This window comes from Marmota monax, unplaced genomic scaffold, assembly GCF_021218885.2.
Source record: "Marmota monax isolate L192 unplaced genomic scaffold, Marmota_monax_Labrador192_F-V1.1 WCK01_AAM20220418_F8-fsc00100, whole genome shotgun sequence".
Classification (NCBI taxonomy): Eukaryota; Metazoa; Chordata; class Mammalia; order Rodentia; family Sciuridae; genus Marmota; species Marmota monax.
Genome location: NW_026693872.1, coordinates 491,422 through 518,814, shown reverse-complemented (window position 1 = coordinate 518,814; position 27,393 = coordinate 491,422). Strand labels below are relative to the sequence as shown.

General features: G+C 36.6%; 1 protein-coding gene across 1 annotated transcript; it reads right to left on the bottom strand.

Annotated features, from left to right (window-relative positions):
- Nucleotides 1-11,963: 11,963 nt before the first annotated feature.
- Cldn1 (claudin 1) lies at nt 11,964-27,321 on the bottom strand. The gene is made up of 4 exons (XM_046462598.2): nt 26,878-27,321; nt 18,705-18,869; nt 16,170-16,254; nt 11,964-14,512 (listed from the first exon to the last, which is right to left on the bottom strand). Exons 1-4 carry the CDS (start codon nt 27,098-27,100, stop codon nt 14,350-14,352), a joined length of 636 nt encoding a protein of 211 aa, XP_046318554.1. The 5' UTR covers nt 27,101-27,321; the 3' UTR covers nt 11,964-14,349.
- Nucleotides 27,322-27,393: the final 72 nt, after the last annotated feature.

Here is a 27,393-nt window from a genome sequence, read left to right as displayed (position 1 = left end):
GTGGAGGGGGTAGAGAGAGAGGAGGGGAGGGGAGGGGAGAGGTGGGGAGGGGGGAGGGTGGATGATGGGAAAGGCAGTGGAGCACAACAGACACTAGTATGGCAATTTGTAAATCAATGGATGTGTAACTGATGTGAATCTGCAATCTGTGTATGGGGTGAAGGTGGGAGTTCATAACCCACTAGAATCAAAGTGTGGAATATGATATGTCAAGAAATTTGTAATGTTTTGAACAACCCACAATAAAAAATTAAAAAAAAAAATGCTTATTAGAATGGTTAAATTGAAGAACAATGACAACATCAAATTCTGGTAAGAAAGCCCTGGAACTGAATCGCATGTATATTTCTGGTGAACATGTACAATGGTGCAGTCACTCTGGAGAACAGTCTGGCATTTTCTTAAAACATGAACTATTGATAATGTTATATGACTCATAAATTTCACTCTTGACATTTTCCCCAGAAAAATTAATATCTGTGTGCATGAACAGCTTTATTAGTAATGACCCAAAGCTGGGAACAATCTGGAAGTTCATGCAGTGTTTGCCTTTGTGTGGTTTTATTCTTTTACTTGAGAAAATGTCCTTAGGTTTCATCCATATTCCTTCATATGGCATAATGTCCTCATTTTTAAAGGTGGAGTCATACTCTAATGTATTTATATCTTTTCTTTTTTTTTAAGATAGAGAGGAGAGAGAGAGAGAGAGAGAGAGAGAGAGAGAGAGAGAGAGAGAGAGAGAGTTTTTAATATTTATTTTTCAGTTTTTCTGTGGACACGACATCCTCATTCTATTTTTATGTGGTGCTGAGGATCGAACCCAGCGCCCCGCTCATGCCAGGAGAGATGTTACTGTTTGAGCCACATCCCCAGCCCAATATATACCTCATTTTCTGAGGAACACTTAGGTTGTTTCCACATTTTGGTCATGTGAATGGTGCTGTAGTGAACATGGGAACATTAATATCTCTTTGTGATTCTGATCTCTGTTACCTTTTCTAGATTTCCTTCCCCTTCATACTGTAGAAATAGATTTCAGTCCCCTTGAAAAGGCATCGACTTGTTTTTGGAAAGAAGATTTGTGTAAATATGAGGACTTTCTCTTTAGTTTTCAATGAATTAGGCAGTGGATTCTTTTATTACTTGTTTGTACCCTTAAAAAGGAACCTAAAGAGCCTTAGTTTATTTTTTTATTTTTATTTTTTTCTCTTTTAAGAGCTTTAGTTTAGGTGGGTCACCTCTATCTATCTATCTATCTGTCTGTCTGTCTGTCTGTCTATCTATGTATACACACACACACACACACACACACACACACATATATATATATATATGCATATATATTTTAATGAAATTGAGAAAAGTTTTAAATAATTAATAATTTCTTTAAAAGTAACAATGTTAAACTACTTACATGTTAAATAAATGATATTTATATGTAAAAATCATTGCAAAATAAAAAATAATTGGTGAGGAGGGCAGAATTATCTTTGATTTTTGCAAATCTCTATACAAAACAGCTAAATTCTCATAGCTGTTTCTGTAGTCTATTGGAGTATATCCTTTTATTTGTAATATATGAAAAAAGGCAGTTCCACTCAAAAAGGTAGTTGGAAAAGGGAAAATTATTTAATATCTAAATAGTTTCTTGAAGATTAACTGAAATGCAGAGTGTAAAACTATATCAGTGAATTTTTTTGTACCTGTTATACAAAAATCCATTAGTCAATCTTACGTTTTGATTGAATATTTTATCAACACAGGATTTTGTAAGATGATGTATCTTTCATTCATAAAATATTAGTTCACTAAATCATGCTGATCTGTGAAATGATAGAACATTTCATTCATTTATTAATATTATCAGTCTCATCATAAAAGTCCTTAAGTATTATTCAAGTGCATGATTGTTGACATATGTTTTCCAGGTTGCAAACAGATATACTTTCACACAGATAAATTTTCATATGACAGTGAAAATTTTATCACTGACTGCAAATACTGTCAGTTGTTTTCCTTGACATGAAAACCTCACTTCATTTTTACTTAAGAATATGTTTTCTTAATAAACAAGTTTGGATAATGATAGCTAATCTTCCATCCATTTTTTCAAGTAAAAACAATGCTCCAAGAAAAAGCCAGCTGGTTCACCTTGCTTCTCAAACACTCATGTAAGGGCTTTTCATTGATAAAACTATCATATTTTGGTACTTAGCAACTGAGTAGCATGTAATCAAGGGTTCATATTTAATAAAATTAATAGCTTTTACCCGTTCATGAAGGACATCTTTAATAAGTGAATGATGTGGAAGTGGAGAATGTAATGACTATGAATACAGTTTGATGTCACTTCCTTGGTACCTATTTAGATGACAGCAATTTCACCTACCAGTGCTTTCTCATCCACAATGGAAAAGGCACAAAACATGAGTATTATTAAGAAAATAGTTTTGATGTTACAAAAACCCTAAGTCTCAGAGTGCTCTAAAAGGTTGAGCATCAATCTTTGAGAAACCACCTAATTTGGGTGATTATGCTACAGGCCAGGAAAATACTTTAATTTTATGACATTTTTATCATATTGACAAGAGCCTATGTGTTTGTCAGATTTTTGTCTCTGTGACCAAACACCTGACAAGAACAACTTGGAAAAGGAAAAGTTAATTTTGGCTCACAGCTCCAGAGGTCAAGTTGGTAAAATCCACTGCTCTGGGTCCAAGTGAGGCAGAACATCATGGTGGAAGGGAATGATGGAGGACTCTGCTCCATTCATGGCAGCCAGGAAGCAGAGAGGTGAAGGGGAGAAGGGGCCACAGAGAAGCTGAACTCTTCCAGGGCGTGCCCCCAGTGATCCACCTCCTCTAGCCAATCCTCACCTATCTACAATTACCATCTATTCCATTCAAAGTAGGATGGACAGATTAGGATATGACTGTCATAATCTAATCATTTCACCTCCAAACATTCCTGTATTAACATCTCACATCTGATCATAACACCCTACCATTTGTCTAGCAAATGCACTGTCATTGGATCTGAGAGATTTAGTGTTACCATGGAGGATAAATGTTGAAAACAATACCAAAAATGATAAAGCCAAAAAAAGAGTCTATATGATTGGATTGTGTGTGTGTGTGTGTATAAATTTATATATTTGAATTAAAATGTTTTATCTATGTATGATGCTATTGTTTTTAAGATGTCTTAAATATCTGATTATCTTTTATTATAGCAATATATTTAAACATTTTATTTTAAAACTGAATAATTCTTATATTTTTTACAAAGTCTAATAAGAATTTATAAAATTCTTATCAGACATTTTAATTATTTATAAAAGAGAACTTTCACTGAACTCAACACCAAAGAATACAGGAAGATAAAACCCATTTCCCCCATGTCATTATTCAGAAAAACATAACTAAAGGTAGGCAATGTTTTTGAGTAATTACTATTACCAGTAAGCATAGCTGCTTATTTAATATTAACAACACCTCAATAAATTAGTTAGTTATCATTATTCCCAGTTAAGACTGAGGAAACTGAGGCTCAGAGAAGATAAACACCCTCACTAAACCACAGCAGTACATGTAAAAGAACTAAGTCATGAGGCTAAGAATCACTGTGAATTCTAGAACTGACCAAAGAGAGTAAAGATAAGGTGAATCCTCATTCTTAGAACTTCACTGGCAACCATTCATGGGCAATGGCAAGCCTCTCCCGTAGCATCCCTGATATGAATTCCTGATAGCAGTTTCTCCTGCTTCTAGACCCTTCAGAAAGCAGAATGTGATGTTGACCTTCAGAAGCTGTGAGAGTTTTTACACTTGCTTAACATGAAGACCAGCAGAAGATCTGGAAGGTGTTTCTTTGGGGAGGGGAAATTGATGGGATAATTCTGTAGGATTCAATGAAATAAAAACCTTGTAATGTGGCAAAAGGTGCTCCAGAAGGTGGAGCTTACTTGAAGAAGTTTCTGACTTAGGCAATCTGGTGCCCTGCATTTCAGTGAATTTCTTGTCTTGGAGGTAGAGGGAATGGAGGATTTTCCAGGATACTGGAAGAAGGATCAAGACAATTTGAATTGCACCATCCAACCTCTGGGATCTCTTTCAGTACCAGATGGAAGAGAATTTTGAGCAAATAAAAAACACTCTCTTACTGCTCACCATTTTCATTTTCTGTGAGTTCCCTCCTGGCATTCTAGTATCAATTCATCTCTGGGATTCTACAAAGAAGTAACTAAGCAGGATATTTTGTCTTGTATGCCTACTATCCAATGCTCAGCACTATCTTTTTATTCTTTTATTTTTAAATTAATTAGTTAGCTGGGCATGGTGGCACATGCTTGTAATCCCAGTGTCTCAGGAGGCTGAGACAGGAGGATGGACAGTTCCTCTAATACCCCCCAAATTAATTAATTAATTAATTACAGTGCTGGGAATGGAACACAGGGCTGTAAGCAAGTGCCCTACACAGGTGCCCCTATTTTACTTCTAGGAAGTAGGAATCTCACCATGTTGCCCAGGCTGACCTCAAACTTGGTGTCCTCCTACCTCAGTCTCCCAAGTAGCTAGGATTACAAGTGCACACCACTATTATCTCTATCTTATACAGAGGATATGGGGAAATAAGAGATAAATTGTTTGTTATAGGAATCTGTGAGACAAAAATCATACCATAAGCATTGAGGGAAAAAAAAGGAAAAGTTAATTGATTTTTAATTATTTAATAAATCCTTGCCGAGAAAACTAGGCACATTCCCAGAAACTGGAGAGATAGCAGTGAAGCAATCAGAAAAATTTTCCACATTCCTATGAGAATGTAAAAGATGTGCACATAAGCCAAAATGTCTGTATCAGTTGGTGATAAGAACAGTGAGTAAACAAAAGGATGTTGGCCGGTGATGAGGAGTTGAGAGATATGCTATTTTATATTTGGTGGTCAGGAAAGGTTATCAGATAAAGTGGCATTTGAGCACAGAGCTTAGTGCAACCGAGGAACTATATCATGATATGGGGGTAGGATTCTCTCTATGTAGAAGGTGCAGCAAATGTAATGGCCTACACTGGGAATATGCTTTTGATATCTGAGGAAGAGCAAGGTTAGTGAAAAATGAAACAGGGAGAAGAGACAAGGCCTGAAAGGAGACTGAGGACCATATAATATATAGGACCCAGTAGCTCATCATCCAAGGCTTGAATTTTATCCAAGCCTTAGAGGGTTTTGATCAGAAAACCAATACAATGTGAATTTGATTTTAAAATAATCTTGATTCTGTCAGGAAATTAGACTCAAAGTGGATAAAGATTAAAGCCAAGTTGCCAATGGGGAAAAAAATCCAATAAAATATCAATAGTCAAATGAGAGACAATGGGGATTTGACTAATGTGGTGAGAAGTAATCAGATTTGTGGTCAATTCTAACCTATAATGAACAGGATTTAATAATGAAATAATAATAATGTGTATGTGAGAAAGAATATAGTCAAGAGTACTGTGAAAAATACCCAAGAGACCAAAGAAACATAGAAATAGTTAAATTCAAAAGAGAGAGACTTCAGGTTTTGTTATGCTTTTTGGGTAGAGGGGGTGTCAGAGGTGAGATGGTGAAGGGAATCTATTTTTGTCACTGCTTAGCTTAAGATTCCAATTAGCCCAGTGGAAGCAAACTGCATGCAAGTCTGGGGTTCAGAGAACAAAATGAGCCTGTGGTTTTAAATTTGGGTTGCTTTTTCATGGTTTTATTGGAGAGGAACTAAGAAAATCAGGAGGGGAAAAAAAAGGAGGCTGCTATTTTTCTGAGAGCTGTCTTCTGTTGGGATTTACCTCTGTTGGGGGAGATGTTTCAGCTGGGGTGGTTTCTTTAACTGAAAACACTCTCCTCTAAGCTACTCAAATTCTCAATCACGTCTAATCATTTTTTGTAGCTAATTCTGGCCTTACAACTGTGTCAGAGAAGACACTGAATTCAGTTAAAAAAATAATTTAGGTTGTGAGTATTAGATAAGTGGTCAGAGCACCCTGTATATAGTTGATGCTGTGAGTTCTTGATTCATAAATTGGTTGAATGAAAGACTGATGATATAAAAGGGCAATATATTAATTCTTAAGGTAAATAAGTATGCTATAACCTTTCAATGCAGAATGCAAATCAACTTTTAAGTTTTCTAGACAATGTATGTTCTACATTTACTATTTTTTTTGAAATAGAGTTCAAAAAGCCCTTTATAAAAAAAGCAAAATTCAACACACTTGGTTTAAACAATGAATTAAATAAGCTCTTTTCTCAAGATTTTAAGACCACTATTTTAACACAAATGACTGATGTGTTCAATAAGCATTACCTTTGTATCATTATTTAAAAACAATTCCATATGAAGAAAAGTGTCCTTTACCCTAATTTTGTCCAAAGGACCAAGTCATTTGTTCTGACAAATTTAGACTTTGTTTATATTGGTTCTATCATATTAAATAGTTTTCTCCAGTGACTTAAAACCTAATGCAGAGGCTAATCTTTTCTTAATTTTTTTAAATCATTTGGTAATTGTGTAATATGGGGAAATTTGGTGATCCAATAGAGGGAATATGTCAGTTTGAAAATTTAGAAAACTCCCCTACTAACTTACACAGCCATAGATAAGAAGCATTCATGTTCACCTTTGAAGAATGTAAGTTATCAGCTACCTATTGTATGCCAGGTATTGAGCAAGACACTTTTTTTTTTTTTTTATAATTCTCTGTGTGAAGAAGAGCTGCTCTAGGTTGATGGGTAAACAATAGAGAAACTGTGGTTGGTTTGCATTCATCAGAATACAGGATGTAAAATACTTAAGACTTGTAATAAACCCAGGGCAGAAGTATGAATGTAACAAGTTTTTGAGGATAAACAAATCTTTATAAAAGCATTTTTTTTCTCTCTCTCCCTAGCAAACCTATAGCTTAAGTTAGACTGAGAGGATTAGTCCTGGTATTTTCTTTGGAGGATTTTTTTTTTCTTTTTTCTGAGCTGACTCCCCCACAGTGAGGTAGCAGTTTAAGATTTAAAAAGATTAAATAACACTGGGAACTTAGATCTCAATCTACTTAATTTCCTAGGATTTCTGGCTAGAATACTGTTTTTTTTTTTTTTTTTGTAAACGTACAACTTGAGATCATAGGAGAGTTTGAATGTAAGCAGCCAGCTAGGCAGTGGAGAAGGAATAGGCCAGGACTTGGACTCAGAAAACCAGGCTTAAATCTTTGTCTCCATCATTAATTTTGTGAGCTTGGGCAAAACTTCTTTTCTCCATGTCTCAGTCTATCTATTTGTAAAAGAGGGGCCTGGTGATCACATTACTCAAGACTCTTTCAGAAGCAAATGACAGAAATGCAAGTCAAAGTGCATTAGAACATGTGAGATTTATCTCTGCACATAACTGAAAATGCCATGTTATTAGCAGCTCAGGATACAGTTGGACCAAGGGGCTCAAATTGTGCTCTCAGGCTCTGCCCCTCTCCATCTCTCAGTTCTTCTGGCTTCATTTGTTTCTGTTTCTGTATTTTGCCTCTAGACTTTTTTCCCCTCTCTTTTTTCTTTTTGGAGTGGGGGTTGGCATCAAGGATTGAATTCAGGGACACTTGGCCACTGAGCCACATCCCCAGCCCTATTTTGTATTTTTTTATTTAGTGACAGGGTCTCTAAGTTGCTTAACTCCTCACCTTTGCTCAGGCTGGCTTTGAACTCGAGATTCTTCTGTCTCAGCCTCTGGGATTACAGGTGTGCACCAGCTCGCCCGGCTTTTCTTCTCTTGAGCTACCAACTTCTTGGGAAACAGTTTTCTTCCCTTACAGTTCCATTGGTCCAAATGACAGTTGGTCATATACTGTTTACTAGGTATCTGTGATTTCATGATGAAAAAAAAGTGTTTTTTTAAAATAAGCATATAAAATTCCCTTTTCTATTAAACATTCATCTGATAGAACAGTCAGGCAGCATACTCACACATAAATAAAAAATGTAATGCTTTGCCATTCTTAGTATATTCCAAAGAGAAACTAAGGGGAAGGAATAGAGAATGGTGAGGGACTAATTGATAGAAAATGATAAGACAAGGTTTTTCTCATACGCAAATATTTGAGATTCTTCTGTGAGAAAAACCATGAGTTTAGGAAGTTGTTTGTTGTGTCAGGACAAGCCAGGACACTGGCTAGGGCAGGATGATATTAGAAGGATACTGGTTGGGAGTAAGGGTGGAAAAGAAAGTAATGAGTATCAGATTTTACTTTAGGTCAGTTGGAAATCCTGAAAGGTTGAAATCTGTAGAAAGACAAAAATAATTATCCAAATCGTCTTTAAGGGTATCTCTCCTGATGCAACATGGAGAACAGGCTGTAGGACATAGCAAATTAGGATCGGAAGAGTTAGGGTCAGTTAGGAGGTTATTCCACTCATCCAAGTGGCTTAGACTACCAGAGTAAGTGAAGAATAATGATCAGGCTCAGAATGATTTTTTTTTTTTTTTTAGTCAGTACTTGTCAGTACAAATGAACCCAGGGCCTCACATATACTAAGCAACTACTGAGCTACATTGTGAGCCCTTTTCATTTTATTAGGACAGGATCTCTTGGTAAGTTGCTCAAGTCGGCCTTGAACTTGCATTTCTCCTGCCTCAGTCTCCTGAGTCGCTGGGATCACAGATGTGCAGTACCACACCTGGCTCTCAGGATAAATTTTGAAGGTGGAGTTGACAAAGTTTGCTGTTGAATTAAATATTGTCCTTCAAGAGGAAGATCAAGACTCATAAAATGAATCCATCAGACATGCCACTTTTCTTTGGGATGAAATAAAGAAGTAAAGTTGTGTATACATATCCAAAATTTTGTTGTTTGTTTGTTTGTTTTGCAATTGTCCTATATATTCTTTAATTATATTCATTGAGATACTTATAGCTCTATGGGAATATGAAACAGATTAATGTTCCTGTCTCAAAGTTGGAGGTCAGGGGTAGGGTGAGCCATCTGAATCACACCTATGGAAAGTAAAATAGGATGTTTTTCTAAAACAAACCATAGTGCCATTATGGGAAGAGGGAGTCAATGCTAGACAATAAAACACACACACACATTTACACCCACACAATGTCTGGTATAAATGTCCTTAAACTTTCCTTTGATCCTAGAGAAATTCTAATGCTTTTTCTTTTACAAAGTAAGTGAAATCATTAGCATTATCTCTTGAGGTTTTACATATGGGTTTAGAAAATATTTAAGTGGAATTCTCTCCAGGCCTAAGAGCCTAAGCCCCACTAGTTAAATCCTGTTTGGAATTATTGTCCTGCTGTCCAACAGTAATAAAATTAGTAAGGAGTGTGCAGGGGGAGAGCTGGGAAGGGGCTGACCACTATCAATTCTCTTCTCTCTGCCTTATTTTTGCAAGTAACCATGTCCCACTCCCACTCCCACCTCCACCTCCACCTCCTCCTCCTTTCTCCTCCTTCTTTCTATCACTTTCCCTGAATGGGCAGTGATGTTTCAAAAGACGCATGTGCTTAGCTGCTGCTTTTTCCTGGAATTTCCCTTCCTGGAATTTCCCTTCTCGTACGTACCTCGGCATGTAAAAATCTAAGACATAGGTGAAACACCAACATTTCCTGGCATCTGATTCTCACAGTTCTATCTATAGTTATCCTCTTCCTCATTTGTGATCACAATGTGCCCTATGGAAATGCCTATCAAAATGAGTACCCTTTATCTTATCCCCTTCTCCACAGCACATTGTTGAGTTTCAGCATATGCAGTATCCTTTCGCTCCAGTCCTTTTTACAATTAAAACCACAAAATTTAAAGGGGAAATGGGGGAGATGAGAAAGGAGCAAAGAAGAGCAATGCCTTCTTCCCTCTGACTTTGTTTCTTTAAAATAGAATAGTTTATTAATAGACAATGTGTTGCTGTGATGGAAAAGAATATATTCTGAACATTAGAGGGAGCAGTGGGAATACACAAGCGTGAAACCCATAAAACAGGTGCTTATAAGGCAGCCCCTTTAACAGTGTAGATCTTACGCATCCCATCTTACCCTAGGTTAGTTTGTCCTAAGTTAGGATTTGTTTGGGGGTATTCAGAATAATCTAAATTTAATATATTTCTTCCTTTGAACAACTGGCTAATATGCTTTTCTGCTCCCATCAGATTGCGGCTGTAGTTTTGTGCTTTTCTCTTTGAAGTTCAAGATAGATCAGCACGTGACCTGAGAAGCACGACTAGGACATGATGGGGCTTGATATCGTTTTACCTGAGTAACAGAAAAACCTGGTTGGAATGGATGTGAGAAATGTTGGTCTTCACCTCCCTGAAAGAGAAGCTCAAAGTAGGACTTTCCCTTCAGAGGTTTTTCATTCCCCTGATTTGGGGTAGGACCCTGACATTAGAAAATTTCAAAAGCTCACAGGTGATTCTCAATTCCTGTTATGGAGAAGAACCACTGCCTGGATCTAAGTGCTCATTTTACAAAGGAGGAAATAGTGAGTGGATAGCTCACAAGTCTGATCTGATCAGCGGCAGAACCAGTGCTTTCTTTCAACTAAACATTCTCCACGCTGCTCAGGCCCAGGACTGTGTCTTACTCGTTTCATACCTCCTTTGGCCAGCCTCCATTTAATAGAGCTGGGCTCATGGTAGGTATTCAGTAAATATCAACTTTATACATTCACATCTATTTTTTAATTGCCAATATCAGCTGTTTTGGGGGGGGGAAATCTTAATAGAAGGCAAGTATGCAAAATTCCATGAGATTTTCAGAGGTCCAGCACAGAGAGCTCCTGATGGCCTGGGCTTGGTCCTCAGCAAGCTGTCCCCATGTAACCCCAGAACTTGTCATGACTTCCATCAGGGTTTCCATGCCATCAGTTAAATGAAGAGATTTTAGGACAGGCTGGGGGTAAGTACGGAATGTGTGGAGTGAGGAGGAAGGAAAAGCAGGAACCTATCCCATGAGCTACATCCCCAAAGGAAAAAAATCCACAACCAGATCATGTGCTGTGAATGGATAATTATGAATGTAATGATTCCACTATTGTCATGTATGTAATAAATAAATAAATAAATAACAAATAAATGGATGGCTTAAAAAAAAGAATTAATGACAGGTTTAAACACATAGGAATATGAGAACAAGATGGCATTATACCTGAATCTGGGCATACATAGAAAGTGCTAACTAAGAGGGAGGGAAGATGACACAGTTTGTAAGAATATTGGCACTCAGATTCAGGATGAGTGCACACAGAGATGAACATCTCATTGCTGTCATTTACAATCTAGCTTTTCCTCCAGTTCTTATCAGGAGCACCTAACAATTTTATTTCCACCAACTTCCAGGCCTGGACTTTACCCTCAGAGATTTAAATTCTATAGAAACAGAGTGTGGATTCTGTTTAAGGAGAATTGAAATCAAAGTGACCCCCAACGATCTTGGTCCCTCACAGATCATGCTGATGCCTGAGTCCACAGTATAGCGCCATCCTTTACTCACATCCCTTGGTCTCATAAATATGAAAATTACCCAGGCAGAGGCCACACTTAATATATGCTCATTTATTGATATATTAAGATAGTGAGCAATGAGTTTCATCACCTGCTTTCCTAACAGGTAGTTTTGATAAGAATCATTATAAAAACAACAATGGATTTTTAGCCTGATTTTTACTCTTCATTCACTCATTGATGTACTTCCTCTTCTTATGGATGAAAAATAAATAATTGTGAATAATTATGGGTACCTCTTCTATTACCAGCCTGTGTAAGGAGCCCAGTTTGAGAGAGGTGGCACATCCTAGTGAGTAGAGGTAGGGGAATATTTGGTCTGGCCCAGAGGTATTGTAGTTCTTTCCCAAGAGCACATGGTGAATCAGATCCTGTCTCAGGACACCTCCTCTGGCAAGCATACCAATATTGAAATAAGTTATTAGAAATCAAGCCACAAATTTTTTTTTTAAAATTATAAAACATGGTTTATTTAAAAAGAGCAATGCTTTATACAAATTCCCATTACAAACCCACCAAATATCTATTGGCCTTTTCCAGGTGTGGTAGCAGAATATAAAAATATCAAAACTGGATAAATTCTATCACAAAAATTCTGTTGGATCTTTGGACTATTGATTTTCTGTGGGGTTTAGCAATAGGTTTCCATATGCATTTACACAACATATCAGGCTTTATATATGAGGCAAGGGCTCTTTGATAACATCTAGAAGCATAGATTGTCAGGTTTGGAAGACATGCTAAAAGTTGCTTGGTCCAAATCCTCATAAGACTCAGGATAACTTCTCCCTGTGCTTTTAGCATGAAGTACCATTCCCACTACCCTGCAGTGCTTGTTAGCTGCCACCTGACAATAAGAACACTGAAGGTATTACTTAACAAATAACCTCCACAAACACCTTATAGTTTACGTGTCAAAGACTCCCAAACACTCAGGTTTCTGTTTCCTCCTTTGCATCTGCTTAGCTACAAAAGCATCAGTCCATCTGACTGAAGAAATGAGGACTTTCTCAGGATCCTTTTTATTTAGTGAACTGAATCTCACTTTAGTGTTTCACCACTCACGAGACTGATTAAGGCAAATGACCCATGTCAATATTCCTCTTCTTTTTCCTCTTTTTAAAAGTAACCCCAGAAACTATGCACTTAAATTTCTTAATTCTTTCCCTAGTACAGCACATTTCACCTTACAAAACCACATTCACATGTATTGCATCTCACTGGAGTCCCACAACAACCCCGTGATGTAGGCAGATTAGGAATTACAAACCCCTTTTTAGAGATGAAGCAATAAATCTAGGGCAGCCAAGTGTCTTGCCCAAACTCAAGGCAATAATTGATAGCATTGAGATTCAAATCCAGGCCTCCAGACCTCAGAGTCAACACCCTTTCCATTACATCATCTTGCTCATGTGAAGTAGCATTCTTACAGACTAGAAAGGTAGGAGAAGTCGTTCAAATGGAACAGAGCACCAACAAAATGCTCAGCCCAGCAGAATGAAAGGAAATGGACCTGCAGAAAAAAGGAGCTACTACACAGAGCAAAGGCTGTGTGTAGGTTTTATTCAGCAACTTCAAAGCTGCCAATTGAGCAAAGAAAAATACTACTTAGGCATATTTCATGTTCAAAGAATGAGTCTCATATCAACTAATTAATACTCCCATTACCTTTACCAGCTGGTTAAGCATAATTATCTCAATTTGACAGATGGGAAAAGAGGTAGAAAGATTAAGTGACTTGCTCACAGCTATAGAGAGAGTATTTGTCACCACATTATCACTCCAGCAAGTCCAGCATTTTGTTCAGATAAACATACCACACCTCTCTGGGAAGAGGTAAACTATATAATAATTGCATATGAAAAAAAAACAATGTAGCTTAGGAGGGAGGAAGAAAAAGGTAGTTTGGGGGATGTGGGACTGTGAATAAGTATCTTAAAAATCCAATCAATAAAACTATGTTATGACACTCAGGTGAGCAGCACAGCCATTCCATGAAACAAATATTTTCGAAGCAAACAAGAATGCCGTAGGTCAAAGTACAGGGATCTTGAGGGAAGGTCAACAGAAAAATAGCATCTGGTCGTGCAGAAGGATTTGTTCCCACAGCTTTGAACTGTAACAGATTCTTATTGGCTTTCCGACTGAAAATGTATTCTACCAGATACATTATCAGATTCAGGAAAAGAGCCCAACATAAAGAAAAGTGGGCTTGGGGGGCGAGGGCTGATAAAGAAGTAAGTGCCATAAGATCATGGAAAAAATAAGATAAAGTAAGTATATGAAAAGGGCACACATGAAGAATTCATATTTGATACAGTAGTTTTGGTCTTACAGCAAAGATGCTAAAAGCTGATAGCAGGGGCTAAATGATACTCAACCTATTAAATAGGCATGAAGAAAAAGGAAGAAAAATATTCTAATAGGCTTATTTAATTAAAATGAAATATACTTTTTCTATTTTAAAGATACTCTGAGTGTACGAATACCAACATAATGACAATAAGAGTTTTTATGGTCTGATTTTTTATAGAAAAACATGTATATATACATATTTGTACATATTTAAGGGGCACCCCTCCCCCATGACTACTTGGTGGGAAGCCATAAAACGATGGAAAGGGCTTCCCTCTGACACTGAGAAAAGAAGATAAAATAAGACTAAGCTACTTGTCGCAATGGGTACTTATAAAAATATGGTTTCTTTTGTAAAAAAAACCACAGTTTGGATTACAATAGTCAAAAGTCTAAGATCGTAATGTCAATGATAGTATTTCAAAGTCCATTCTGTATTTGTGTCAACAGGATTTTCTCCTTTTGCCTCTGTCACACGTAGTCTTTTCCACTGGATGGTGTAGGTTTTGGATAAGGCCGTGGTGTTGGGTAAGAGGTTGTTTTTCGGGGACAGGAGCAGCAAAGTAGGGCACCTCCCAGAAGGCAGAGCGAGGCAGCAGCCCAGCCAGTGAACAGAGCCTGGCCAAATTCATATCTAAAGAGAGACACGAGGCATATGTTAGTCAACGAATCACTGGCAATTTTTCTAAAGAAGGAAATGATGTAATACACATTTTATTTCTTTAGAGAAATTACCCCCCCACCCCCCGCTTGATTCCTTGGGAGGTACTTTAAGGTCTGTGAACACAAGAATGATTACATTGCAATTATTGACAATTTATAATAGTACAGCAGGAATATAACCTGCAATGCCAACTTAATTACATGAATATTTCCAAAGATTTTTCCATGTATAGGAGACTTGTAAAGCAATGCTTACATATTTCAGTTGTGGGGATTGGACCACAGTTCCTAGTCTATAACTTATTAATTGGTGCTATCAAATACCAATCATATTTTTAAAAAATTTGCTAGAGTAGAAACTACTAGAGTTTCTAATAGTTGATCCTACTATGTAAACTAAAATCTAAAATTTATGTTTTATAAAAAGACTTCTGAGTAGTCCATAGCTCAAAGATGTATTAAGCCAGCCAGTTTCCTATGGTCAAGTATCTGTGACTGATTATGGACAATAGAGATAAAAGAACTAGATCTAAAAGTTATAAGGCCTGGGTTTGGATCCTGATGCAAACCCCCAACTGTTGCAATTATGGGAAAGCAACTTCACCTCTCACCCATAGTTTCTTCCTCCTGTTTCCTTGGATGGGTTTCAGGATCATGTGTGAGCATGTAAACAAAAAGTGCATAGTGTCCAGCAACTTATAAACTGCTTTCACATGCACTACTGGTATGACTGCTCTGGTAAAATTTTGTCCTATTGACCTCCATAAGTTTCTGTTCCTGCATCATAAATCTTATGGGACAGGCTCCAACATAATCATTGCAGTCTGTGTTCTTCTGTACATGGGAGATTATATAAAAAGAAGCACACCTTATCTCTGAAAACACTGAGATTTTTCATTTGTTCATCCTAGGACTTACAAACAATAATTACATTTTAACATCCTGACTTTGAATGTAGTTATTAAGCTTTAAAGATTTGAAGACAGTGAGACAATCAGTGCTGTCCCTGATCAAAGTGTGTCATCATGTGAGGACCAAGAATCTGCTCTTTAACTTGTATGGTTTGTAGTAATAACAGAGATGATCTTTATTAAGTCAATTTTGTAGTGGTAATGGAACATAATACTTCAAAGGTATATCTCAAAGTACTAGAAAAATACACCACAACATGGCTTTACATGTAAAAATAACTGTTAAGAATAAACTATTATTCATTAACCACTATGGTAGTACTATTTTTTAAGCTATAATAAACTATGCATTACAAGTAATCATAGTTAGTTGCTATAAACATCAGAATACACTTCAAGAAGAAAATTTTAAATATATTAACACTTGTTCATATTTGGAGGAAAAAAATAAAGATGCCCCATGTAGTTGGGAAATACACAGCCCAGAACTTTTCTACTTTAAAGTGCATTTTGTCATCAATACAGGTTGTTAAAGCAATTATCAAACTCATTTTAACACGAGTCACAGGTCATTTGAATTGTTTGCAAGTTTGACATAAGATTTCATACAATTTTTGAAAGCAAATTTGAGGAACTATGGCATTAGCAGGATTGTGTTGAACATAAGAAGGGCATTTCTCTCAGAAAATAAACTATTTTCTGCTTGAATAGCATTACCTGGCATTGACGGGGGTCATAGGGTCATAGAATTCTTGAACAATTCTATTGCCATACCATGCTGTGGCAACTAAAATAACCAGACCTACAGAAATGCAAAACAAAAGGCTATTAATCACTATGGAACACTGAGCCCATTAAATCCAAACGTATTTTATAAGAATTAAATCTCAACAATAGTGCTGACATTTTTATCTTAGTATTACCAATAGTAGAGTTGATTTATATATGATTTATTCCAAGTATTCTGTTAAGATATACAAAAATATTAAGGTGGAATTAGGCATAGTTTAACTATTCATGACATTTTATTTATTTATTATTCAAGGTCACTGGCACAAATAATGCTTTTTAGAAGAAATCCAGCAAATTCATATTATTCAAGATTTTCTTCAAAGGTACTGCAGTCCTATAGTTTAGTATGCTAAGCTACTTTTAATAGAACTGTTGTTCTTATTAGTTGTGCTTAAAAAATAAGGTGAGAATTCTTATAGGTTCCACTTGACCAAAGTGAAAATTTACAGTTTCTGCTGGAACAAAATTAAAATAAGCGGCTAGTAGCAGAAAGAGCAGGACCTGTCTCAGAATGGACCAGAACACCCAAATCCCTAATGGCTAGAGCAACACTGTACAATGAATGATTTGCTGAGGGTGCCATGTCAAATTGCTTTCTATAGTACAAGCTCAGTTTCACACAAAATTTTTATCCATTAATATCAGGGAAATCACTTCATCTAAAACACCTATGCCATTTACATAAATATAAAATGTTTATAATGAAATATAAAATGGCTCATATTTTCTTCTCCAAAGGAAATAATTGGTATACAAAATTTCAGTTAGATAGAAGAAATAAATTCAAGAGATTCATTGTACAAAAGGCTAACTACAATTAATGTATTCTTGAAAAATGCTAAGAAAGTATATATAAGTGTTCTTAACACAAAAATGGTAACTATGTGAGGCAAGATGTTAATTAGCTCAGTTTACTTATTTTTCAATGTATATGAAAAATATGTGCAAATTTACCTGTCAAGAAATAAATTTAAAAAGAAACTAATATCTTTTATTGCAATTCTGAAAATTCATCAGTATAGACAGATTAATTTCTATATTCCTTCTCCTCTTTTTCAAAAAAATTGGTTATATCTACTCGTCTTTAATGCATGAGAGTAAACACTTTGGTTTTTGGCTGTTCAAATAGACCATGTGCACCCACCTGTGAGCTGCATGCCTGAGGAAGTTTCTGAGACTGAAGTTACAAGAAGGCAAGCAAAGAAAAGGTGCTACACACTGAGTTTATTCAAGGCCCAAGATGAAATTGTTAGGAATAGAGCATCATTCATGTCTTTTCAGACAGGAGCTAATATGTGCTTCAATAAGTTGAAATTTTATCACTCGTCACTTTAATCACATCTTTAGCAAAGCCACATTCTCCCTCTATTAAGGGTTAAATTCACATGTTGTGCTGGATCAAAGCCCCTCTAAGTCTTTGGTCAATACAAAAATTAAGAAAGTTTAACTCTAGTTTTCCTAGTAGTATATTTGTATCTAATTCAGAATAATGGGTTTATATATATATATATATATATATATATATATATATATATATATATACACACACACATATATATGTGTATATATATATGTATATATATATATCATATATTTAATACATATTTATATTTATATTCACACATAATAGTTAGGATATATAGTACTCTATTACTATATGCCTACATTAGGTATTATATTAAAGGCATATTAAAATAAACCTTATAATAATAAAATAAACCTTATTAGAAAGATGTGAAATGATGCTATTCATCTTCTAGCTTTTATTTTCTCAAAAGACACACAATTTAACACTTGAATAGAATAACACATACATCCTTATTTTCTATGGTAAAAATAACCTCATTATTTTATCAAGATTTTTTTCCAAGATGTTCCCACGTTGTTTTCTTTCCTACTCATCTAATCTAACTTCAATAGTCCACCTCTATTCCAACTGGCCTTTCTCTCTTCTGATCTATGGATATATACTTTTTATTCTGGAATTATATCTTCCATATAATTCTATATGGAATGTTGTCCTCATTTTTCTCCAATAATCCAAATCCTGTCTACCTTTCACAGACCTGTATGATTACCCAGTGATTTATGCTTCCTCTCACTATTCCCCATCATTTTAACATAGTATCTATGGAGACACAAGAGATGTTTTCTAAATTAATAAAATTGTTCTTGATTTTTTTCTAGGTAGCAAACATCTCTCTTCAACTGGGGAGAGACTGGTTGTAACAAACAAGTGAGCATCTGAAACCTTAGCGAACAGAACTGACATGTGAGCACATACATAATATTTTCATTTGGCTCTCACACAACAGTCAACTGACTATAGGTCTGTGTCTGCAGATTTTAAAGAGATGAAAATAATTATAAGTGCAATTCATTCAACAAAACCTAATGAAACCAAAAACTAAATCTCAATCCATATTGGTAATGGGAACCATGGAGGCAGGCCTCTCTTACCTGCAATAAGGAAGATCACACCCCCAATGACAGCCATCCGCATCTTCTGAACTTCATCGTCTTCCAAGCACTTCATACACTTCATGCCAATGGTGGACACAAAGATTGCTATAAGTCCCAGCAGGATTCCAATCACCATCAATGCACGGGTTGCTTGCAAAGTGCCTGAAAGGAAATATTTAGAACATTTAAAAAAACTTGCCTAAACTAACAAGAAAAGAGTAGTAGGAGACCAAGTATATTTTAGTCTTGTATGGAAGGGAAGAATCTGAAGTGGGAGTTAGACGGCCTCCATTCTAGTGATATTTCTGCTGGTAGACTACACTATTCTCTCAAAAACAAAACAAAATAAACAAACATTTAAAAAAAGCAAAAACACCTAGGCTGGATGGTGAACAGAGGCTCTCTGGCCTTAACATTTTTTTTTTAAATTAAATTCAAAATCAACTGGAAGAATAAGCAATGATCTAACTGAACAGGTTTAGCTGAACTAATGTCTATTTATTCCTTACTAAGAGTATTTTAATTCTGAAATAACAAGTATACATATTATCTTGATGTTTACTATTTGTAATTTAAATGGCTTACAATGCATCTTTGGTATTTATCACCAACTTTATACCACAATCATTAAGCTTCAGAAAAAGTAGTGAATATGAAACATAAATGAATTTTTCCAAAGATTATCATGGCTGGATAAGTCACACTTGTATCTCTGGTGACTAGAAGGATACAAACCCCATTTTTTTTTAAAACAAAATAAACTTTAAGAAGTTACTTTGGGACACAGTAGTATATTCACATTCAAAAGTTTAACCGTTTTTTTCCAACTATATCAGCTGTCATGTTATAAAATAACAGACACAATAATTCATTTTGGTATTTCTCAGGATCCCACTAATTTTCTAATCCCCCGTATTGTCTTTGGTATACTAAGTCATGATCAAATAGACAGGATCAGGTTTGAGAGATTATGTCGATAGATCTCTTAAAGAGAAGAAACTTCAGACCATCATTGTGACATAAAGGTGAAGACTTGAAATATATAAGGAGGGGGAACTAAACAGATTAGATTTTATTTAGTTAGAAGCATTGACTCCTTCTGGTCTTCAAAAGTGGCTGAGATGATGGAAAAATTTTGAATTTCAAAATCTTATTTATACTCAGGTTCAGTTCAGCATCTTCAGGGTTGATAACTTAGGCTACAGATCAAAATTAAAACTAAACATTTCTGAAGCATCATTAAATTTCAATTTATTGACATTTCTATTCTTGTCATCATTGATCTATGACAAATCATATTAATCTCTTTCTAAGAAGCATCAAAGGTATTTTTATAGTATCTGAGTGATATTCTGTAAACCAAAATAATTTCTTGCTTGACTTCATTAGAAAATGAAACAGATACTCTCTGCCTCCCCTTAACATTCCTACCTCCCTGTGTGTAGAAACATCTATACACACCCACCCACACCCGTAGCTCAATATTCCAGGTGGGAAAGAAACTGAGGAATCAAAACATGTTCCCCAGCCCACGGTTCACAGGAAGTGAAGCTGCTTACAAGATCATTAAACAACTTTTTGCACGGAATCACTAACCATACTGTGGTATGAAGAGGAAAGTACCAAGGACTCCATAACTAAGATGTATACTTCCTTCTCATTCACGAATAGCCTTTGCAAAGAAAATCGTTACTTAGAAAGAAAACTAAAAATACAATAACTCAATTCTCATCCACAACACGGACTTCAGATTTGGTGGGATTCCAGGAAGAGGCCAAAAGCAGCACAAACAACACAGGTGCCTAGAGGATAAGGTGACTATTCAGGTCAGCTTTCCCAGGACTGTCTTCATTTTAAAACGAACAGTCCTGCATCTTCAGGGGGCTCTGGGTCCTGGGAAAACTAAGACAATAAGATATGGAAAGCAAAATGAGGTTCAGCAAGGTGCAAGGAAGGCATGCATTATAAAGAGTTTATTACAAAGTGAGGGTAGAGGATTGGAGTCTATTCCAACTGTATTCAGAAGTCACTGGAAGATCTTAAAGCAGGGGTGACATGATTTTACCCTCAGTATTTAGATCATATAATCAGAAAATATTCCTATTACTATAGCCTTTCAAATATATAAAACCTCTTACATCTTACAGCTACCTCTTCTATTTTATCATACATACTCAGCTTTCCAACCCTCTATTAATGACTTTTGTTTGCTTTCTCTGATCTCTTTCCAAGTTTTCCAGTAATAGGGTCACAAATGTTACCTACCTTATATAATAATCATACTTCTGTTTGTCAAGTAAAAGCACCAGCCACTTAACCAGCAGGTCTTAGCACTGAGCAAGCACAGGGCATCCTTCACGAGGAGTCTACTGGGCTTTGGGTCCCTGACTCAGGCTTGTATAAAACCTCTGAACTTTTAAGCAAGGCATACACACCTATAAACTACTCCAGGTTCCACCCGCATCTGCCTAGAATGACCTAGAATTCACAATTTTAATCTAAATTTCTCCCCTTTATAAAAACAAACAAGCAAACAAACAAAAAACACCTTTGGTTCATGTTGTACCACTTCTTTTGCAAGGTTTCCAAGGAGGAGGAACAGATATTCTGTTTTATGCTTGCTAATAGTCCTGCAGTGTTTCATTTTCTTATAGAATAATGTGTTACTTGTTTAACAACAACAACAAAAATAATAGAGAAAATGGAGAAAACGAAACTGCTGATTACATAAACCATGGAGATCAAGGGGCTAATGTTTCGTTTTTTTTAAATGTGACAAAACAATAGTGTAGGACGTTGTTTTGTAAAGAAATATCTTCCATTTATATCCTGGAAGCCATTGACTTGTAAATTTGGGTTTTTTTTTTTTTTTGTATTTTACAATATTAGCTGGCATCAAATACAAAATCTCATCTTTCTTCATTAATTTGGATGAATTCTTAACTATAGTGATTTGTAAGGAAAATGTAAAAATAATGAACACACATACACAAATACTGAGAATCATGACAGCATGAAAACTCACTAGCTGGGCATATGTAACGATGGATTTCAAGTCAAGTTAAGCAATATTGTGTTACAAGTTATGAGGACTTGTATGTGCAGATCAAATCTACAATGCACGGTTTTAAGCTGGAGCCAGATGAATTCTTCAAACCAAGTTCTTGTGGAAGGCTGTTAAGTCAGAGACCTAAGACATGTAGCTGTAAGCTCCTGGATAACCTGAATCAGATATTTATTTATATTTCCATCCAATGTACTGAGTATAATACTTGAAAATCTATGCCTGAAGAAGAATTTGAATTAGAGCAGTATCTTTATCTTTTAAACTGTAATAATATCATTTAAATTAATCTTTGAAACAATACATAGAAACACTTCCTTCAAGAGCTTTGGATGCTAAAATCTTTATACATAAAGCCAGATTTAGTTTTTAGGTCATTAAAAGCTAAAAACTCATGCAGAGAGGAAACATTTACACTCTTAACTTTTTAAATTATATTTCCAATGAGCTCTCAAGATGAAATTCATTTTTTTCTTATTAGAATGACAAAGGGCAGGGCAGAGATACTAAGAGAAATGTTTAAAACTTATAAAATCATATTTTGAATCAGAGAGATATAATATAGATTCATGCTATTAACTCTGAGCTGGTTGGATCAAATCTAATGTATTCCTTTCCTGGAACTTTAAATTTTCAGATACCTGTACAATATTATAACTAACTGAAGTTGTCTGTGGAGAATTTGGTTAGTAAACATTGAAAAAGTCATGCTGTTGGTTCTCTTCATTATTCAGCAGTAAATGGAGAAGGCAGTCTTTTAATTATACTTAGCCAGACTGGTAATCTTGAGCTTAAGACCCCCTAAGGAGTTCTCACCACTTTCAACCTAAAAGTATAATTTAAAAAATATTTACAAAGATCTCTACTTATAAGACAATAAATGAGTTGCATGGTACTGATCTACTGCACTTAGATTCATCAACGTAAGTGTAGAAAGACAAGTACAGACAAGAATGTGGATTTTTTTTCTAAAGCTTTGAATGTAAATACTTGACATTGTTTATGCTACTTACTAACCATGTTACCATATTCTTACCCTACAGAGTGTATATCATAAACAAAATAAATTTCTGTTCTATTGTATCCTCACACAGTGCTTCTTTGTACTAGTAGTTGCTAAGAATGGAGTGAATAAAAGAAAAAATTGACCACTGTGTGACAAGAAGAAAAATGTTCTTGGCTCCCTTACAATTAAATAAGCTCTTCAAGACTGTCACAGATTATATTCCTATTTTTTTTTCAACTTCTGAAGTCTTTCACTTTTACTGATGTTCAAAGTTTCACAAGAGAAATCATTGTTAGCATTTCCATTTTAGTGGTGCATGAGCTCGTGTGACTTCAGAACATAAGCGAAGTCAGTAACTCCAGGATGAGGGAGGACTTTGCACTTTTCAGGATGCTCTGAGAGGTTTTGCTACCTTTCTTTGGTTTGTTTCTTAAATAAATTGCCTCATGATTAAATTTAGGCTTCTCCATCACCTTCACGTCACTTACTCATCACTTTAGGATTGTGTTCTGCCATTAGCTTTTCACTCTTCCATCACTAAAATTAGCAACAGAAAACTGGCACTGGAAGGCACCGCAGGATCATCCCAGTTATATCCCTAAGAGTGTGATTAGGGCTGTGCTCACATTTTTGAATGGATGCATTAATATTGAATTTATCTTGGTTCCTCCTACTTTGCCTCATTTTACGTGTGGGGAAAACACCTGAGCTAAGAGAGGTCAAGTGGATCCCTATCTATCATATATAATTGCTACTTAATGCAAAACCAGGTTAAGAATTAAGAACTTCTTATTTCAAGCTTTTTTTTTAAAATTATTACACTTCCATCATTCTAATAGTCAGAACCAACTCTTGAAACATCTGCACAACAATCGCCCTTTGAATGCCCTTGGTTTCGTAGGCATAAAGCAGTCTAGAGAATCATAAGTGGGTGCCCTCCTCTCTATCCATGCTTCAAAGACTGTCCAAGCCAGTGATTTTGTTTCTCTGCCTGAGCCTGACATCATGGTGAGAGTGCTGGGAAACCTCATGACAACCAATACTCATTAAGCACACCTACACACATGTGGATTCATGCAGAGCAAGTTTAACAGGCTAGTGTAGCTTATAAACAAATTACAGAATCTCAGAGTTAGATGAAACTTAAAGAGTCTAGCCTAACCTCCCATTTGTCTGGTGCTTGGATCTTCCCAACAGCATTCTTACAAAGTGCTTACTTATTCTCTGCTTGGATACCTCCCAACACGTAGCCTCCCTAGACAGCCCAGTCTTTGGATAGTTCTAGCTATTAAAGTCAAGTAAGAAGAAGCAACTAATGAAGCATGCAACATAGGCATTAGCTTCCCCAAATGTTGAGAATGTCATTAAAACAAGGCAAAATGTACAGGTTAATTAAGAAAAGTATGCTGCAATTATATTTGATACTCTCCTTTGTACACGTAAATTTCCACTTTCAGCTGCAAGAGTTGTCAATGTCAATGGACATCACAATAGGGTACAATGAAAGTTGTCTTATCCCCTATAAATCATAGTACATTGTGTGACAGGTGTTTCTCCAGAAGTACCTCCTCAGTTTCATTTTCATAAACTGCTTTGTAAGAACTACCCAAAATAAGTCCTGCTGTCTCTCGTGTCTTACATTATATAGAGTACATTCTGTATACAGTGTAAGCACACTGTGTTCCTTAAGATCCTTCCTGAAGATCACATGTTTTTGATAACTGATACCAGTTAAAGCACAGAAACAAGGTCAGTGCTAAAACCTTGAGAAATTCCCATATGTGGAATGTTAAAATGCTAAATGGGCTCTACTGGCAAAGATAGCAGCGTACAATTTCAGGAAACCTACAGTCAAGCTTTCATCTTAAAGCATTTCATGAAACATAACCTTTTATGAGGCACACTACTTATGCACACAGAGAGTCCTTTTCATCTCTATATGTCATAGAACTACACCAAAACCAGTCAGTGTGTCACCACCCCAGATCTTCTCATCAGGTGGGCGTGAGCATCACTGCTCAGGTGGAGAAACAGAGACAGATTTCCTGGGCTCCATCCAAAAGCATCCAGTGAGTCACTGGCCAATTAAGAGAAAGAACCTGTGAGTCAAGATTCCCTCTCCTGGGAATTGGTTTTGGGAGAAAGGCCTTACTTCCATCTTGGATAAACCATGGCTTTAACCAAAGCAGAAAGGAGAATCTGTTCTCACTGAAGACACAAACCAGAAGTCTCCAAATTGTATGCATGCGAGACGGAAGTATGTATTGCTTCCACCACAGCTTTAAAAACTATAATAACTATATTAACAAGAAATTAATTAAAATGAAACATTTAAACACAGCATTATGGTTAAGGATGATCTTATTGAGTATCTACAGCATGAATCAATCTTTTTCCATTTTGTCATTTAAGTTTATACTAGTTAAACATGTTGAAAATGAACAATCTTGATTAAAGGAATGAAATTGATATTGAGACTTCTCTGGAATTGTCCTTAGTACCTTCTCCATCTGCCAAAAATGACTGACACCTTTTCCTTCAAGAGTATTTCTCTTTCCATGGGACAATTCAATGATTCACTCTCAATTGTTCACTTTGGAAATATATCACAGAAAGGCTATAAACAATACACAACTACTAAATTTATAGATTAATTTTGATATAAAAGAATCATGATGCGGGAATCTTGAAAAGCTAAAGTGACAACACACAAAACCACCATACACATCGATTAAATTCTCCAGGTGTTCAATCAGGTCTGAAGCAGGTTTAATAACTCTAAACCACATGGCTTCTGACATTTTATATCAATCGTTGTTCCTCATTGGAGGTGGGCAAAGCAAGTGAAGTAAACTTGAACAGTCCCAAGCTGCTCACCCTGGGCACACCATGGGGACTGGACAGTCTTATTTTTCTGAGGAAGCTTTTCTTTAAGTTGGTTAAAGGATACAACAGACACATGGTACACAACAATAAATGTGATTGCTCAAGAGAGATCATCCTGTCATGAAAGTTTATTACCTAATTGGGGATTTAGCGATTTTTCTAACAAGGCACTCAAAAGCTTTTCATTTTTTAAAAAAGGAGAGAGATGGAAGAGGCCATTTTGTCATCTTTCTCCCCAACATCCATATAAATATTTCCCTCTACATTATCCTTTCCAACTTGATAAATGAGAAGTGAACCTTCAAGTCCTTGATAAGAGCTTGATAAGAGCTTCCAGGCTCAGATACTAAGCAAGAGAAAAGGAGACCCATCTCTCTTGCATTCTCTCTCCTTCTTCCCTAGGTGATCTCTCTGCTTTCATAAGCTGCTACTCTTCCAGCGTTTTCTTCCAGGCCTTTCTACTGTCCTTCATAGTATGCTGGGGAACTCATTCAAAAGCCTCCTTTCTTGTTGTCCTTTTCCCACTTGCCATCAATCTTCTCTCTAAAATAATACTATATGGTCCACCTCCTCTGAACACCTTGGGCTTGATAACTAAACGTCTGTGCAAATACCAAGAGGCTTCTTTAAGGAGTCTTGAGAGGGGCTTCTGCACACTTACATGATTTTAAAAATGGGAAATAATAGGTATGAAAGTGACCCTTACCATGAAAAGTCATAGTAAAGTTTTTTTTTTTTTTTTAAACTTCCTTATTTGATATTTTGGAATCATGCATTTAATTTTGCACACTGTAAAAGCTACAAAAGGCACGCCATTTTCTTGCCTGAACCCTTCCAATCCTGAAGTTACCCAGAATCAGAATGTCCAGAAGAGGCCTAAGAGCTCAAGTTCAAACATGGCCTTCACTTTTCCAATCTCCACCCACCCTCATGAGAATTTAAGATGAAACCACACCTGGAGCGGGGGTGGGAGTGGGGGCAGAAAAGTGTGCCAGGGAGTTGGAGGCAAAACTAGAGCTTAGGCCCAGGCCTCCTTTTCCCAAAACCAGGGTTGTCTCTAATCCCTCACAACAGATCACGTGATCAGAAGATCTGATCACCTGAAGATTGATAATCATGTAATCACAGAACACAACAGGGTCACTACCCCATAAGGGAGCCACTGGGGGAATTGGGGTCTGTAGGTGGCTGCTGTGAGAAGGGGATACACTCACTGTTTAAATTCAGCAAGGAGTCGAAGACTTTGCACTGGATCTGCCCTGTGCTCTGCGACACGCAGGACATCCACAGCCCCTCGAAGATGGCCTGGGCGGTCACAATGTTGTCTCCAGCATAGGAGTAAATCTTCCACTGGGGTAGAGCAGTGCTGACGATGGTGCCGATCCAGCCCAGAAAGGCTAGAATGAAGCCTAGGAGCTGCAGCCCCGCGTTGGCCATGGCTAGCTCAGGCGCTCACGCAGGCTCCGGGTGGCAGGTGCAGAAAGTGGAGAGTTTGCAGGTGCGCACCTAGGGCTCCCGATGGTAGCCGGGGCGCTCCAACCAAGTTATTGAGGGGAATCCTGCTCCCTGTGCTGCTGCTAGAGAGGCTCTATTTCCGGATCAGGGTCCCAGTCCAAGTTAGCTCTGGACTTCGGCTGCAAGAAGTGGCCGCTGCTCCCAGGCTCAGGCTCTGAGACTTGCAACCGCCGGGCGCCGCGATTTAAAGCAGCTCCGCCCCCTACTGCAGCCGG